This window comes from Camelina sativa, chromosome 12 (assembly GCF_030686135.1).
Source record: "Camelina sativa cultivar CO46 ecotype springtype chromosome 12, ASM3068613v1".
NCBI classification, from domain to species: Eukaryota; Viridiplantae; Streptophyta; class Magnoliopsida; order Brassicales; family Brassicaceae; genus Camelina; species Camelina sativa.
Genome location: NC_141891.1, coordinates 40,869,547 through 40,885,005, shown reverse-complemented (window position 1 = coordinate 40,885,005; position 15,459 = coordinate 40,869,547). Strand labels below are relative to the sequence as shown.

General features: G+C 44.9%; 2 protein-coding genes and 1 non-coding gene across 3 annotated transcripts; 2 read left to right on the top strand and 1 right to left on the bottom strand.

The window, feature by feature from the left end:
* Positions 1 to 1,545: 1,545 nt before the first annotated feature.
* On the top strand, positions 1,546 to 3,064 carry LOC147933415 (uncharacterized). The gene is made up of 4 exons (XM_087477447.1): positions 1,546 to 1,793; positions 1,898 to 2,130; positions 2,175 to 2,401; positions 2,483 to 3,064. The coding sequence occupies exons 1-4, from the start codon at positions 1,546 to 1,548 to the stop codon at positions 3,062 to 3,064; spliced, it is 1,290 nt and encodes a 429-aa protein (XP_087333573.1).
* A 10,451-nt stretch (positions 3,065 to 13,515) lies between these two features.
* LOC147933414 (small nucleolar RNA R71) lies at positions 13,516 to 13,622 on the top strand. The gene has a single exon (XR_015576769.1). It is a non-coding gene; the product is annotated as a small nucleolar RNA R71 (small nucleolar RNA).
* Positions 13,623 to 14,448: 826 nt separating this feature from the next.
* Positions 14,449 to 14,898, bottom strand: LOC147933413 (uncharacterized). Its single transcript, XM_087477446.1, has one exon. The coding sequence runs from the start codon at positions 14,896 to 14,898 to the stop codon at positions 14,449 to 14,451; it is 450 nt and encodes a 149-aa protein (XP_087333572.1).
* Between the last annotated feature and the right edge of the window lie 561 nt (positions 14,899 to 15,459).

Genomic DNA, 15,459 nt, shown 5'->3' with positions numbered 1-15,459 from the left:
GTTAAAAACCACAAAAACCATGATATATCAGAACGCACAACTGCGGTCAATGACGAGGTACGGAAGCTACTCGATGCGGGATCAATCACTGAAGTTTTCTATCCGGATTTGCTGAGTAACCCGGTTGTGGTTAAGAAGAAGAACAAAACGTGGAGAGTGTGCGTTGACTTCACCGACCTCAACAAAGCCTGTCCAAAAGACAGCTTTCCTCTTCTGCGCATTGAGCAACTCGTCGAGGCCACGGGTGGAAACGAACTGTTGTCTTTCATGGATGCGTTCTCGGGCTACAACCGGATAATGATGCACAAGAATGACCGTGAGAAGACCGCATTTATTACTGAGCAAGGCACTTTCTGCTACAGAGTCATGCCTTTTGGGTTAAAAAACGCGAAAGCAACATATCAGCGACTGGTGAACCGGATGTTCGCAAGCCAACTTTGCCGGACCATGGAAGTCTACATTGACGACATGCTCGTCAAGTCAGCTCAAGCCGCAGACCATGTCGCACACTTGAAGCAGTGTTTCGAGATACTCAACAAGTATAACATGAAGCTTAACCCGGTTAAGTGCACATTTGGTGTAACTTCTGGAGAATTCCTGGGGTACCTCGTTACGAAACGTGGTATAGAAGCTAATCCGAAACAGATTTCAGCAATTATCAATCATCCTTCCCCAAGGAATACCCGCGACGTGCAACATCTTACTGGACGAATCGCTATGTTAAACCGCTTCATTTCCCGTTCAACAGACAAATGCTTACAGTTTTATCATCTCATTCGCGGAAAGAAACATTTTGAGTGGGACGAGAAATGCAAATCGGCATTTGAAAGAATTAAAGGACTATCTCTCATCTCCACCAGTAATCGCCAAACCGGAACAGGGAGAGACATTGTATCTTTACATCCTAATCTCTTGTTCGGCCATAAGTGGCGTGCTTGTCAGAGAAGATCGCGGCGGGCAACGTCCTATCTTCTACATGAGCAAGACTCTCGATGGCGCCGAACTTTTATATCCGAGTCTTGAGAAGCTCGCATACGCAGTCGTAATTTCAGCTCGCAAGCTTCGCCCCTACTTCCAATCTTATACTGTCGAAGTCTTGACGACTCAGCCTCTACGGACAATTGTCCATAGCCTGAGTCAGTCAGGACGCCTAGCAAATGGGCAGTTGAGTTAAGCGAGTATGATATAGAGTACAAGAACATCACCTGCGCTAAGTCACAAGTTCTCGCAGATTTCCTCATTGAACTCTCTCCTGAACTCGAAGTTGACTCCCCTTAACCCGAAATATGGACACTTCAGGTGGACGGCGCATCGTCGAAGTTGGGCTCAGAAGCAGGTGTACGCCTAACCTCTCCAACTTGACAAATCTTGGAGCAGTCGTTCTGTCTTGCATTCTCCGCTTCAAACAACGATGCCGAGTATGAAACATTAATTGCTGGATTGCGTCTCACGCACGAAATCAGAGTCAAAAAGATCCAAGCTTACTGCGATTCTTAGCTGGTCACGCATCAGTTTAGTGGAGATTACGCAGCAAGACAGTAGCACATGGATACCTACCTCAAGGTCGTTCGCGACTTGTCCCAAAAGTTCGAGTTCTTTGAGCTCGTCAAGATACCCCGAAGCAACAATGCTCCGGCTGATGCACTCGCGACGCTTGCTTCTACATTAGATCCTGATCTCTTCCGAGTAATACCTGTAGAAAGCATTGATCAACCAAGTATCGACGTCAACTTGTTGTGCCCTGAACAGACACGCCAGCAAACCCGAACAACGTCTAAGCAATTGCCTCAGCAGTCACAAGACCAGCCCCAGTGGCCACAAATGCACCCACCCTAGCCACATCCATTGCAGCACCTCATATCTCCGCAAATGATGACTGGCAAACCGAAATCATCAGGTTCATCGCAGATGGAATAATCCCAACAGACAAGTGGGAAGCAAGGCGTCTGCAGGTTAAGAGCGCACAATACACGATGTTAGACAACAACATGTTTTGTTGGGATGCAGCCGGCGCTCTTCTCATCTGCGTTAACAAGGAGGACGTCAACGATATCATGCGAGAAGTTCAAGAAGGAGCTAGCCGAAACCACTCTGGAGGACTCGATTTGTCACTTCAAATCCGCCACAATGGTCACTTCTGGCAAACCATGGTCGTGATTGTTCCGCATTTGCAGCCAAGTGCGAAAAATGCCAGCGTCATGCGCCATTCATCCATTCTCCGACCGAGCTTCTGCGAACAACGTCACCACCTTACCCCTTCATGCGATGGGAGATGGATATCGTAGGTCCGTTAACTCCGTCCAACCAAAAGAAGTATCTCCTGATCATGACAGATTATTTTACCAAATGGGTCGAAGCAGATTCATATGCCTCGCTTGAAGCCAACAGAGTCCAGAATTTTGTCTGGATAAAGATCATATGCAGACATTGACTTCCATACGAGATCGTATGCAACAATGGCCCCCAATTCATTTCCCTTCAGTTTGAAGGATTCGGCGCCGGCTGGCGGATACACCTGAGCAAGTTGACTGCAAGATACCCGCAGGGCAACGGACAAGCAGAGGCAACTAACAAGACCATACTCGTTGGAATGAAGAAACGCCTCAACGCCAAGAAGGATCTATGGGCCGACAAACTCGACGGCGTCCTATGGTCTCACCGAACTTCACCGCGCACATCCACTGGACAAATCCCATTCTCACTCGCATACGGCATAGAGGCACTCACACCAGCCGAAGTTGGAATCCCGATGCTCCGACGATCTATGCTCGTTCACAACGTAGAGCTGAACAACAAAATGCTGTGCGAGAGACTCCTTTTGGTTGAAGAAGAGCGCGATCAAGCGTTACTACGCATCCAGAACTACCAACAAGCTGCAGCAAAGTACTACAATCAAAAAGTCAAGTCTCGCTGTTTTGCCGAGGGTGATCTCGTCCTCTACAAAGTCTACGAGAATACAAGAGAGAAGAGCGCTGGAAAACTTGGCGCGCATTGGGAGGGTCCATACTTAATCTCCAAGATCGTCCAACCAGGCGTCCATCAGCTACAGAGCATTTCTATGTAATTTGAACTACAAATGGTTTGATCCTTTTTGAGGGTACTTAGGCAGCTTTTCACGAGGCGCAACTATAACATCAATAAAAAAATAAAATTTTTGAGCAATCATTCGATTTCTACGCTGACCCCCGGGCCAGGCGCACAGTTCTACGTTCTGCATGAATGTAATGGTGAAATAATCCATACTTTACTTCGGTAAAGAATAAAAGCTGACTCCATACTCGCAAGCGCTCCGCATGGGTGCAGTGGTGAAATAATCTACATCCTTATTTTGCTAAAGATTTATAAGCCGAGCCCAGACTCGCAAAAAGCTAGCAGAGAGTAGAGTGAATAAGCTGAAGACACCAACTCGCACACCCTCGCAACTCTTGCAGCACCTACAGGGTAAGCCGGTCACGCTGACCGCACCTAACTAGTACGACAAGTTCGTCTTATCTTCTCTCAGCGTTACGGGAATAACATATCCAGGGTAAACTAGGAGACCACCTGCACCGCAAAATATGCCATGCAACGACAAAGACATAAAAATTCAAAAGCAACTACATCATAATGAAAAAAAAAAAATCAGCAATAATCAACCTTTGCGCAAAAATCATCAACAAATTACGAATGACCAAGTTCATAAAGCAAAAGCAATCGAGTTCGTAATCGCAAGAAGAAAAATCCAAAAGCAAAACAAGCAATAACACGAGGACATATCACTCGTTAGCAGCATCATCGGCGCCTCCGTTAGCAGCCTCCGGGAATGGCTCCAGATCATCGTCAGGAAGCGGCGGCACCACAACCCGTCCACCTTTACCTGATACTCTTCCTGGCTAGCTGCAAGGCGTGTCATCCTATCATTGGGAATCGAGACGCCCCTATCAATCAACATCTGAAGACACTGCCTAGTCCGGGTCACTTGGCTAGTCCCGGTCATCGTCAGGAAGCGGCGGCACCACATCTCTCGTGCGTTGCAATCACGTGCGTGCTCAAACGGTCAATATGCTCCCATTGCGTCCCAATAATGACAGCAGCCTTTGCGCGCTCCTGCTCTCCACGCTCATCCCTCGCTTTCCTAAGTCGCTCTGGCTCGGAAGTGAGCTTTCGTTGGGGCTACTTGAGAGAAGCTGTCAGCTCCTTGATGAGCGCTGCATTCTCCTTGCTCGATCGCTCAGTCTAAACAAACGCATCCTGAACGAGCGCAGTCTCCCTCCTCGCTGCATGCACCTTTTCTTCGTAATCACCAACTCATGGCTTAAAAAGATCAAGGAAGACAATTGGGTTAGGACTAAGTCGCACACAAATCAAAGCAAACTGAAGGAGCATGCTCTAACCTGAAATTGCCGACAAACACAATCCTCGTACGTGGATTGACAAGCCAATTCGCTAGGGTCCGGAAGCGGGACGAAGTCGCCATGAATTTTGCTGGCGAGATCCGCGCAAGCCCGTGAGTCGCCAGAAAACGAACGATCCTTCATGTCATAGCAAAAGGAAAACGAGTGATTGACGCCCTCACGACCATCCTCCGCATGATGGGGACGCCTAGAGCTTCCTCCAACATCACTCCAAGGACTGGAGCGTGATGCCCTCTTCCGGGAACGATCGCCTCCTCCAGCTGCAAGAGCACTTCCACGTGGCGCCGAGGAGACCTTCTTCGCAGCACGAGCCACGCTAACATCAGCAGAACGAGTCCTGCGACTAGCTTCACCCTCGAGAGCAGGCATCTCACCATCCTCATGCTCCACAATGACAACCTCTGCGCCAACCTCAGTACTGGGCGCAACAACCTCGGTTGCGACAGCTGGCGCATTCTCGGCATCGAACAAATCAGCATAGCACGGCATCGTGCAGTCCCCCATTTGCAAACTGGTCTGCAAACCTACAGAAAATATAGAAGCGTAAGATACAAGAATATACGCAAGTTTCGGAACGGAGACAAGCAAAAATTCCAAACTTACAAGTCTCGAAGTCCGAAAGGATGTACGACAGCTTTGTCAACAAGATCAGAATCACACGCAGCTGAAGATGGAGGATTACCTGTGAATATTAAACAAATACGGTCAGTAAACAGGATCAAAAACCAAAAGAACACGAACCCAACCCATCAACGACTACCGGGAGTCAAGTTCCAAGCATGAGGACCAGTCGTGTCGGGATCATGAGACCTGGCGTACAGCAAGCACTGCATAGTCCCGTACTGTCATGCATAAAGTTCGTAACCGGCTCGAAGAGGTCTGAATTGATCATGATGCCTTTCGTGGCACCTATTATCGTAAGTCGCACCGCGTTTCGGATGGTGGAGATCGATAGCTGCGAGAATGCGATACCCCGACGCACACAGTATCTCGTCAAAAACTCTGGGATCGGACACCACAAGCCGCACTCGGTAAAAAATCCTCTTAGACGCAAAGGTGACCCACAGGGCAGTCCCACAGATGCTCTTTGATGCTCGGAAACGCAAGCTGCAGGTTGTGTGGCATTTGGTAGAGGTCAAATAAGCGGGCTATGGAATGGCTATCACTTAGGGTCCTTCCTACACTGTGGGAGATGCGTTCTTTGTCGCTAGTACGAGGCATGGGTCTAGCGGCTCTTGCATGATCTTTGCAACGACTCAGGACTCCTGATAACAGGTTTTTCACCCAGGGTATCAATTCCCTATGCAGTTGTAGTACAAAGGGTTATCAATCCAAATGGTTGTTATGCTAGCAGATAAGATATGATCAGAACAGAGCAAGTCAAGCCAAGCATAATAAGCGTTTTCTCTAACAACCTAGAAGAATTAAAAAGACAATAAAACAAAAACCACTCGACCTAAGTACTCGATGCAAGCATTCGAGTACATGATCGGGTGGGTGATCGGATCAAGTGGACAAGTATGAACAACTCGAAGGTATACACGAAGCTGGTGATCGAATACCAGTTCGGGTAGGGGGTCGAGTTACAGATAAAAGTTAAACAATCAAGATAAGAAAGCTCCTAAGGATGGGGTAATTGACTCATAAGTGTTCCTCACCAATGTGAGATGTCCTACATGCCTCAAGCAAATATTCCCTAGACAATTAATCTCTTAAATCTTGCTAAAACACTCTCGTGATAGAAACAATCAACCTTGGTCACTCCCCTACCCAACTCTTGTTGGAGAAACATGACCAAGCAGTCATTACAAACCGATTCATTATTGTCAATAAATTCCTTACACATCTAATCTCTTAGACTAAGTGAGTAAATCTCTAGCATTGATTGATTAAAGCATTTCAACAACATCTCCCGATGGCAAAACACCCTAGATCTAATCTCAACTTCTCGGTCTGAAAATAACATTAAGAACACCAATCTAGAAAGGAATTTATATAAAATAAGCTATCAAGGTAAGACATCCTAACCGATCAAAAACACATATTTGTCTATCCCATCCCTAGAAACTTTATTTCACAACTCAGATCTCATTGTAGAAAGCAAAAAAACGCAAATGAAAGAAAATTGCGTTGTACTGAAAATAAGATAAGAGTAGTAGAGTACATAATCAAAAACTAAAAGGAATAGCAAAAGAAATAAAAATGAATCCTAAGAAAAGTGGAAAAAGTGTTTGAGTCGCTCAAAATCTCTCTCAAAAACTCTCGCTTTCTGTTTTGAGTGTCTGCAGCGTGCTAGGGCGAGAGGAAGAAGAGGAGGGTTTATATATGGAAACCCTTTTAATCTAACTGCCCAGTCCTGCCGGAGGGTCTGCTCGAGGCAGTGCTCGAGGATATGGTCGGGTAGTTCCTCTGGTAGGTCTTCGGGTTGTTCTTCCTGCTCTTAGATCCTCTTTGATCGGGTTGAGGTTCGGACTGTTCTTCTTGATCGGGTTGAGGTTCGGACTGTTCTTCATGCTCAATAGCTCCTTCGGGTACATGCTCGGATTTGACCTTGTTTTCCCCCATTTTAGGCTCTAAAGCACATGTATTCATCTAAAATGAACAAATGCAAGAATGCAGCACCCTAAATGGCCTAAATGCAAATTCCTACAGTTAATGACCTAAAAATGCTAAGGTTAGAGTATATATAATGCAAAATATGGACATAAAAGGGTGTCTAAAACATGTAAATTAGAGAGTTATCACACTCCAAACTTAAATCTTGCTAGTCCTCTAGTAAGGAAGTAGGAGGATGAGGTTTAAAAATGGGGACTCATAACCTTTTTGTGCTAAACGAATGATTCAAGCTATAGTCCTTAAAGATAGTTTAACGGTGCTAAGATCAATCAACATACTTACAAATATTTTTCTATGCTTATCACCATGCATCGATCTAGTTCGTCCTCCAACTATCAGTAAAGACTTGCAATTCCAAAGAACATCTCTTTCACATTCATTAAAATGTTTGGCGAGTTCTTGCAAATGGAAAGTAAATCAAGCTCAATCGGTTTCAAGGGTAAGGCTTTTCTGGTAGGTGGGTTTCAAACAATATTTTTGGGTGGCTTTCTCTCAAAAGATGGAATGCTAGACAGTAGTGAAAACTATCTAAGATTAAGAACAATTAGAACATACAAAGCTTAACTCTCGATAATCTTCCCTTTTCTCATTTGCTTTCTTTATATCCAACACCCTAGAGTAAAACTACCCACAACCTTGATTTTAACTCCTTTTTTTTTTTTTACAATCCCTAAAGTTTAAACTTTAAACATCTAGCTCTTTTTTTACAATTTTTTTTCTTTTTCTTTCTTTGCTAAACTCCTAATATACCTATATTATTATTTTTTTTCTTCTTTTTCTAGGAGACTATAGCAAGATCTTTCTCTTTTTTTTTTTTTTTTTACTTAGAGACTTAGAGCTAATTATACCGAACCTTAGGGACTTTCTTCTTTAATTTTTCTTTTATTTGTCAACCCAACCCCAAATAAATATTCTAACCACCTATCTTTCAAAACCGATTCTATTAGCTAGTCCAAATGATTCTAAACTTAGCTAAAACAAGTGCCATTTTTTGTCGTTCTCAATACTCTCAAGGTTTCACAACCAATAGCACAATGAAAAGGCCTCACTCAACAATTCACAACAAGCCTTGAAAGAAAGGTTTGGGTTCAAGGGTAGGGAAAACGATTCGGGTTAAACAAAAAGATTGGCAAAAATGGAGTGTTAACCCGAGTTTAGAGTTACCATGAACAAGCATTAAAATTCCATAAGCAAGATAATTTAAGTTCAGGTTAAGTCCAATAATATAGAGATGATACAATGTTCAAGCAAGTTTCACACAAGTGGAAGAAGCTTTCAAAAGACACAAGGTTTTTAACAAAGATTTTTCATTTTTTCCAAAGATTGATCTAGCAACAATGAACTGTGATTAAGAGCTATAACTTCAATCCTAAGGTTTGACTTTAAACAGGGTGGTTTTAATCATTGTCCCCTAAAATGCATATGCAACAATCCTACATGAAGCAATCTAGACTCAATCATAATATGTAAATGCAACTACATGAACACTCTTTTTTTCTTTTTTTTTTTTCAAATTTGTTGGGGTTTTTAATGCAAATAGATGCAGACTCAAATGAATAAAACTAGCATGCAAAATTTTGAAATAAGAAAATAAGAAAATAAAACACAATGTTAAATACATTCTCAGACCCTCCCCAAACTTAAATTACACAGTCCTCTGTGTAAAGAAAACTTTGAAAAAGAAGTCTGAGAATCACACAAAATGAAACAAAATAATATGCAATGGTATAAACAATGGTTTGGATGAAAAATGGTACCTCATGGGTTACTGAAGAAGGAGGTTGTGGCAGCCTCCATGCTCGCCAATGTGTACCCAAGATCGTCACCGGCTTCAGCAGGCACCGGGATTTGCTCATCAGAGAGCTCGGTTATGTGCACGGACGACTTGCTCGGACCAGCATCCGAGGGGTTGATCGGGTAAGGCATCACATAGCTCATCGGGTAGGGCATTGGGTAGTATGACGGGTTTGGTGGGAGAGGTCCGGAATGGTCACCCATGTAGCTGCTCGCAGGGTGCATCGAGTAGGGCATCAGATATAGCATCTGATAGGTCTGAGGGAAAGGACCGGAGTGGTCACCCGGATGTGTGTTCAATGGAGGCATCGGGTATGACATCGTGTACCCCGTCGGGTGAAGCATCAGATAGGCATCTGAGTGGATTCTCCGCGATCTATCGGGTCTGGTGACACCCTCCTCTACTTGGGGCTCGTAGGATGATGCCCTGTGAGGTTCTGGAGGTGCCAATCCTTGGATTCCTCCTAGTGGTCCGCTCCTCCCCATCCATGTGGGTGCATAAGCTGAAGTGGGAGCTGAGGCACAGCTTGCCCTGTCTTGCAACTCCCTGATCTGTACTCCCATCACCTTCACTGTGCCGGTAAGGTCCTTCCCTTTCCTAGCTAGGAACTTGTTCATCCTCTTCAACCATCCAATCATCTTGTGAGCTTCTCTCACCCCAACTGGTTGCTTTTGAGAGCAAACATACTCCTCAAAATCATAGTCCTCCGAGTTGTCTCCCTGTCCTTGCCCTGTTGGCTCTCTTTCTTCAGCTTCTGATTCCCCCTCAAGGTTGTACAGCTCCTCCAATGGTGGCAGGAAGCCTATGTTATCCCCTAGTCGGATCTTTGTGCACACGACGTCGGGCAGGATCATTTGAGTAGCTCCGACTGCTGGATGAACGAACTTGAAGAGCAACCTATCATTTGGCTTCTCATATGCCAAGAATCTCGCCAATGTGAGGTAGTCGATGTCTAGCCATCTTGGCTCATGTACCACTCCCTTCAGGGGCACATCACAAGCTACCAAAATCGGTGTGACTAAACATCCTATGGAGATCTCTCCAGCTCCTTCTTGCCTCTCGGTTTTCATTGCCCAGGATTTCAGATACAAAAACTGATCAAGCAGCACAAAGACCAAGCTAGTGTCCGCAACATCCCCTACTAGCGGTCTACCATCCCTAGCTTTATCAAAGATTCCACACAAGGCTATGTCTAGCAGTTGGAGCTCATGATCATTCACATTCCCAGTTTCCTTCCTAGCAAATAGAGTGAATGCTAGGGACTTGTGAAAATACCTCAAAACAGGGCTCCTTATTTGAGCAGATTTGGAGCTTGTGGACTTGTAGGGAAGCTTTTCTCCTATTGTCAGCCATAGGGATTTCATCTCCTATTTGCCTTGAAACCATACAGCTCCTCCATCTCCTTGAAGGTGAGTCAGTATTCCTTGTTTTGCACGGAGAAGGTGATGAACCCGATCCCCCCATCAGATAGCAGGGTCGGGTGGTCTTCAAAATAGTTTAACCGCAGCGTGGAAAGGAAGTCAACAGTCTCCTCCTCATAGGCTTCGAGGTTGGCTCGCATCATTTGGCCCAGGTGGCACATGTCGAAGAGAAACTAGATATCTAGCGATTCCCAACTACTTCATAATCTCGCGGTGGGGGTAGCGGGTCCCAACGAACCTCATCTTGTGGAGGACCTTGAAGAGCTTGGCCGGAGTCTCCACCTCTTTTTGCTTCAGCCACCTCGATGCCAGCCGGGTGCATTTTCTCTGCTCTTCTTCGTGGTCATGACTCTCACCCTCCATGTCTCGATCTTCTTCTTCTGCCGCCCTCTCAGCTACTTCTTCAGCCTTTTCAGAAGCTGGTCTCTTCCCTCTTGCAACTGCGGCTCTGCTCCTCAACCATGAGGTTTGGTTCTCCTCCGGTTCTCCTCCATCCACGTCTGAATCGACCTCCATTAGGTCAGTGACGGTTCGCTCCAACGTAGACAAGTCCCTACATCGAGGAGATCTACGGACAGCTTTCGCCACCGGGCTTGGTGATCGAACTCGAGGGTCTACACGATCGGATGCTCGAGCACCTCCTCGGCTGACGGATCGGGTTGAGCATCGGGTTGGGGATTTGAAACGTCCACTCAGCGGTTGGGAATGTGAAGCGTCTCCTCCTCCCTGGGAATTGCGAGCATCCACGCCGTCACCTCCGGTTCTAGCAGCGGCGGAGGTTGATCTAGTCTCCTTCTTTTGGTAAGTCTTCATCTTGGGAGCCATTGGTAAGTCCTTGAAAAGAAAGAAAAGCTAAACTCGAGATCAATAGGGTTACTTCCCAAAAATCTTAGTGCACTCGAGTTTGAGAGAAAGGAGAAATAAGAAGATGGAAGTTAAAGAGTTTTGAGAATTTATCGATTTTGTCGTGGGGAAAAAGGGTTTGGTCCTTTTAAATAGAAGGGGTTGTCGCTAGGGTTTCACCGAGAGTGGACTAGGATTTTGTGGAATTCGGACTCTACTCGCCACCCGAGGGGCAACACGATCAGACGCGTCGGTTACGGATTCGGGTATAGCCTCGGGTTTCCCCAAAATTTCCTTTTTCCTTTTCCCTTTTTTTTTGAAAATTAAAACTTATAGAAAAATAAAAAAATATTGTAAAAATACATCCAAATTAAACGAGACAAAATAAGTAAAATGAAATTAAAAGAAAATAAGGGATACCTTTGGGACTTCCTCCCAATGAGCTTGTTTTAAGTCACTGTGCTTGACTCTTAATGCTTTTCAAGCATGGTTTTTGGAAGGGAGAAGTTTTGGGATCCTATCCACTGAAACAGACTGATTCAACCGATTTTTTTGGTCTTTTTCATGTTCCACAGCAAATGTAGTATTAGTTTGATGCTTGACTCCTCTTGGTTTGGTCTGGGTGGAGAAAACTTGACCATCAATTGGTGGGTTTTTAATTCTTTTCTTGATGTCAAATTCCATTTTGAAGTGCTCTCCATGCTCAATGTTAATCTGTCCCTTTTTTACATCAATCACTGCTCCTACTGTTGCCAAGAATGGTCTTCCTAGGATCAGTGGTTCTTCTGGTTCCTTATCCATATCAAGGATCATGAAATCTATAGGAACTCCCACTCTTCCAATCCTGAGAGGCAAGTTTTCCAGGATACCAATGGGGTGTCTGATTGTTCTATCGGGTAGAACCAAATACATGCTACTTGGTTTAAAACTATTGAAAACCATGTTGTTGGCAACTGAAAGTGGCATGATGCTGAGCAAAGCTCCCAAATCGCACAAGCAGTTGTTGAAAATCCGAAGGCCTATTGAACATGGCAATGTAAAAGAGCCAAGATCCTCCAATTTCTCATTAATTCGCAATTCATGGTCTAAACACACTTCACTCCACAGAATTGCATTCCCAATCTCTTTGACAGCTTCCTTTACCTCAATTTCTAGCTGAGCTATCTCCTTGATGATTTCCTCTCGAAGTGCGTGTGGTGGCAAGAGCTTAGGAGGTGGGGCTTTTTGTTTGGTCATACGCCCTGCAAGCGCCTCTAATTGGATGTCAAGAGCTGCTCTGAATCTTTCCTCTAATTCCCCTTCCTCAGCTACAGGCAGTTGAGGTTGATCTGTCATCTGAACATCAACCCGATGGATCATCCGATCACCATCATTGGGTATGTCATCAGGTTCAGCCTCGAATGGTGCGTTGGTTTGCGATTCTCAAACCGGAGCTCGGTCATCAACTCGATCACCCTCCTCGGATGAAGGATCAGGTTCATACTCTGATATGTAGTACTGGTGCTCATACACCCCATAGTGATCCATATCCTCCCAATCTTGAACTTCGCTTTCCTCAGTGAGGTAGTCATCAACATCTTCTAGAAAGATGGCTTGGGCAGTAGCACAATCTTTTGGGTTCTAAACAACTTTACCTGGAAGCTGGTTGAGTTTTGGAGGTGGTTAGGTGTTATGTTGCCCTTCTAGGTATCTCAACTTAGTTTTGAGAGAATCATACTTGGCAGTCTGGTCATTGTACCCAGAATCGATCTTGTTGCTCACCTCCGCAAATCGTTTTGCATTGTCCATTGCAACCGATGCTTGACTTTGTATCATCTGCTGAATTAGGCCGCGTAGGTCAGCTTCGTGAGATTGGTTCTGTGGTCCTTGCTGTGGTGAGAATCCAGGTGGTGCAACTGGGTTGTGGTAATTGCCAGGATACTGCTTCTTAGGAGCATAGCCTTGATTGTATTGCACAAAAGGCTTTTGCTTGCCTTGGTTGCCTTGGACTGCAGACGGGTAAATTTGGTCTTGAGGATTTGTAACATTCGGGTTAAGGTATGACAGATTTGGGTTCGGTTTGTAGTTGTTGTACCCTTTATTGTATCCTCCTTGATTGTTGATGTAGTTCACATCCTTTAGCTGAGCACTCTCCCCATCTTGTTGCTGAAACTAGTCTTCCTCTGAGATGGAATGTACATGTTTTTGCTGGTTGAGGAGTTTTTCCAATTTTTCATTGAGGGCTTTCATGTCTCTCTTGTACTTGGCATCATCCTGCCCAGAAGATCATATAGAGCGATCATACTCCTCATTGTAGTGCCCATCAGATTGGACTAAGTTCTCCACTAGATCCCAACCTTCATCAACATCCTTGTTGACGAAATTACCATTACTAGCGGTGTCCAGCAACATCCTTATCTTAGGGACTACACCTTGGTAAAGTGTACTTAGCAACGAAGCATTGCTGAATCCATGATGAGGGCATCCGCTTGTGTATCCCTTGAAACGTTCCCAAGCTTCACTGAAAGTCTCATTGCTTTTCTGAACAAAGCCGGAGATGTCATTTTGCAGCCTTGCTGTTCTGGAGTTGGAGAAGAATTTGGCGAGGAACGCCTTTTTGCAAGCTTCCCAAGTGGTGATGGACTCCTTGCGGAGTGATTTCTCCCAGATGTGTGCTTTGTCACCCAAAAAAAAAGGGAAAAGCCGGACCTTGAATCCATCTTCACTAACTCCATTCATCTTGGTTAGGCTACAGAGCCTATCAAACTCATCTAGATGATCCAATGGATCCTCCATTGGCAATCCATGAAACTTGTAGCTCTGTATCATCTGGATGAGACTACTCTTGATCTTAAAGTTGTTTTTTTTAACAGCAGGTGGCACAATGCCATGTCTTTGAGTGTGAGTAGATGGAGCATCTCCTGCTTCTCTGTGGTCCTCTCTTGAGGAGCTGGTGGACCATTTTGATTATTCATAACCTCCGCAATTTTTGTTGGTTGCGGTTGCTAGACTTGTTGTTGACAGAGTAACCTTGGTCTATCGATGTTGTCGATGAAAGGACTCAAGTGTTGGCTACCCTTGGATCGTGTTTGTATGCACAATCAGTGAACCGATTGAGTAGATGAAGCCTTCCGACAATAATGTCCGATAAATCTGCACTGTCCGAAAATCCTGATAAATTCTCGATTGACCCCATTTCTACTTCGCACATTCAGACTTCCATCAGCTAACAGTCCATCGACCATTCATCGACCATTCATCGACCATCGACCATCAACCATTCATCGACCAAGTCGTTTAATTTATGTATAAATTCGACCAAGGTTCGACCAGGGTACCCATTAACCGTCCAAGGTATGCTGGAGATGGGCGTTACAGCTCTCCCCCACTTAGAATCGATTCACCCTCGAATCCAGGATTTCCGTTTTGATACTTCTCGCTTCTCATACCATTTCTTGAAGTTTACCTTCTTCACCTCTTCTGGTTCCCATGTAGTTTCTTCTTCTCCATCACAATCCCACACTACTTGAATCAATTTGACCTTTTTCTTCCGATCCGTTCTCAGCTTTGTTCCTATGATTCGGACCGGTATCCCAATGATACTCAAATTTTCTTGCAAATCTGGTGGAGGCTCGGAGGTAACATTCTCTCGGTGCATTATGCATGTCCTTAGCATAGACACATGAAACACTTTGTGAAATGCAGCCATCCCCGGTGGCAACTCTAACCGGTACGTAACTGGTCCAATTCTTTCCAGAATCCGGTATGGTCCCATGTACCGCGGGGTGAGTTTTGTGTTCAAGGATGCGCGGTCCTTACCCTTGTAGGTAATTGTCTTGAGATAAAGCATATCTCCAACTTGAAATTCTAGTTCTCTCTGACGCTTATCCGCATAGCTCTTCTATCGGTTTTGTGCCTCTTTTATCTTAACCTTTAAGACTTTGATTATTTCAGTTGTTTCCTCGACAAAGTCCTTGCCATAGTTGCTTCTCTCCCCCACTTGCGTCCAACACAGCGGCGTTCGACAAGGTCGCCCATACAACGCTTCATATGGTAACATTCCAATACTTGCTTGATAGCTATTATTATAGGCAAACTCCGCCAAATGCAAATAGTCCTTCCAATTTCCACCCCAATCAAGAACACTAGCTCTCAATAGATCCTCTAGTGTTTGAATAGTACGCTAAGACTGCCCTTCCGTTTGTGGGTGATACGCCGTACTCATGTTAATCCGCGTATAAAGTGCCTTCCAAAATATCGAAGTAAACTTGGAGTCGCGGTCTGATACTATACTTGCCGGCACTCCATGATACCGCACAATGTTCTCCACATACAGCTCTGTGAGCTTCTCCACACCATCTTTGTTATTCACTGCTATAAAATGTGCAGACTTTGTTAGCCGATCAACAAT

Excerpts from the sequence above, each read along its gene's own strand:
- LOC147933415 (XM_087477447.1), top strand. The coding sequence starts at position 1,546 with ATGGATACCTACCTCAAGGTCGTTCGCGACTTGTCCCAAAAGTTCGAG. Across the intron at positions 1,794-1,897 it reads TCTAAGCAATTGCCTCAGCA|GTTCATCGCAGATGGAATAA; the intron begins GTCACAAGACCA and ends CGAAATCATCAG. Across the intron at positions 2,131-2,174 it reads ACTTCAAATCCGCCACAATG|CCAAGTGCGAAAAATGCCAG; the intron begins GTCACTTCTGGC and ends CCGCATTTGCAG.
- LOC147933413 (XM_087477446.1), bottom strand. The coding sequence starts at position 14,898 with ATGCTTTATCTCAAGACAATTACCTACAAGGGTAAGGACCGCGCATCC.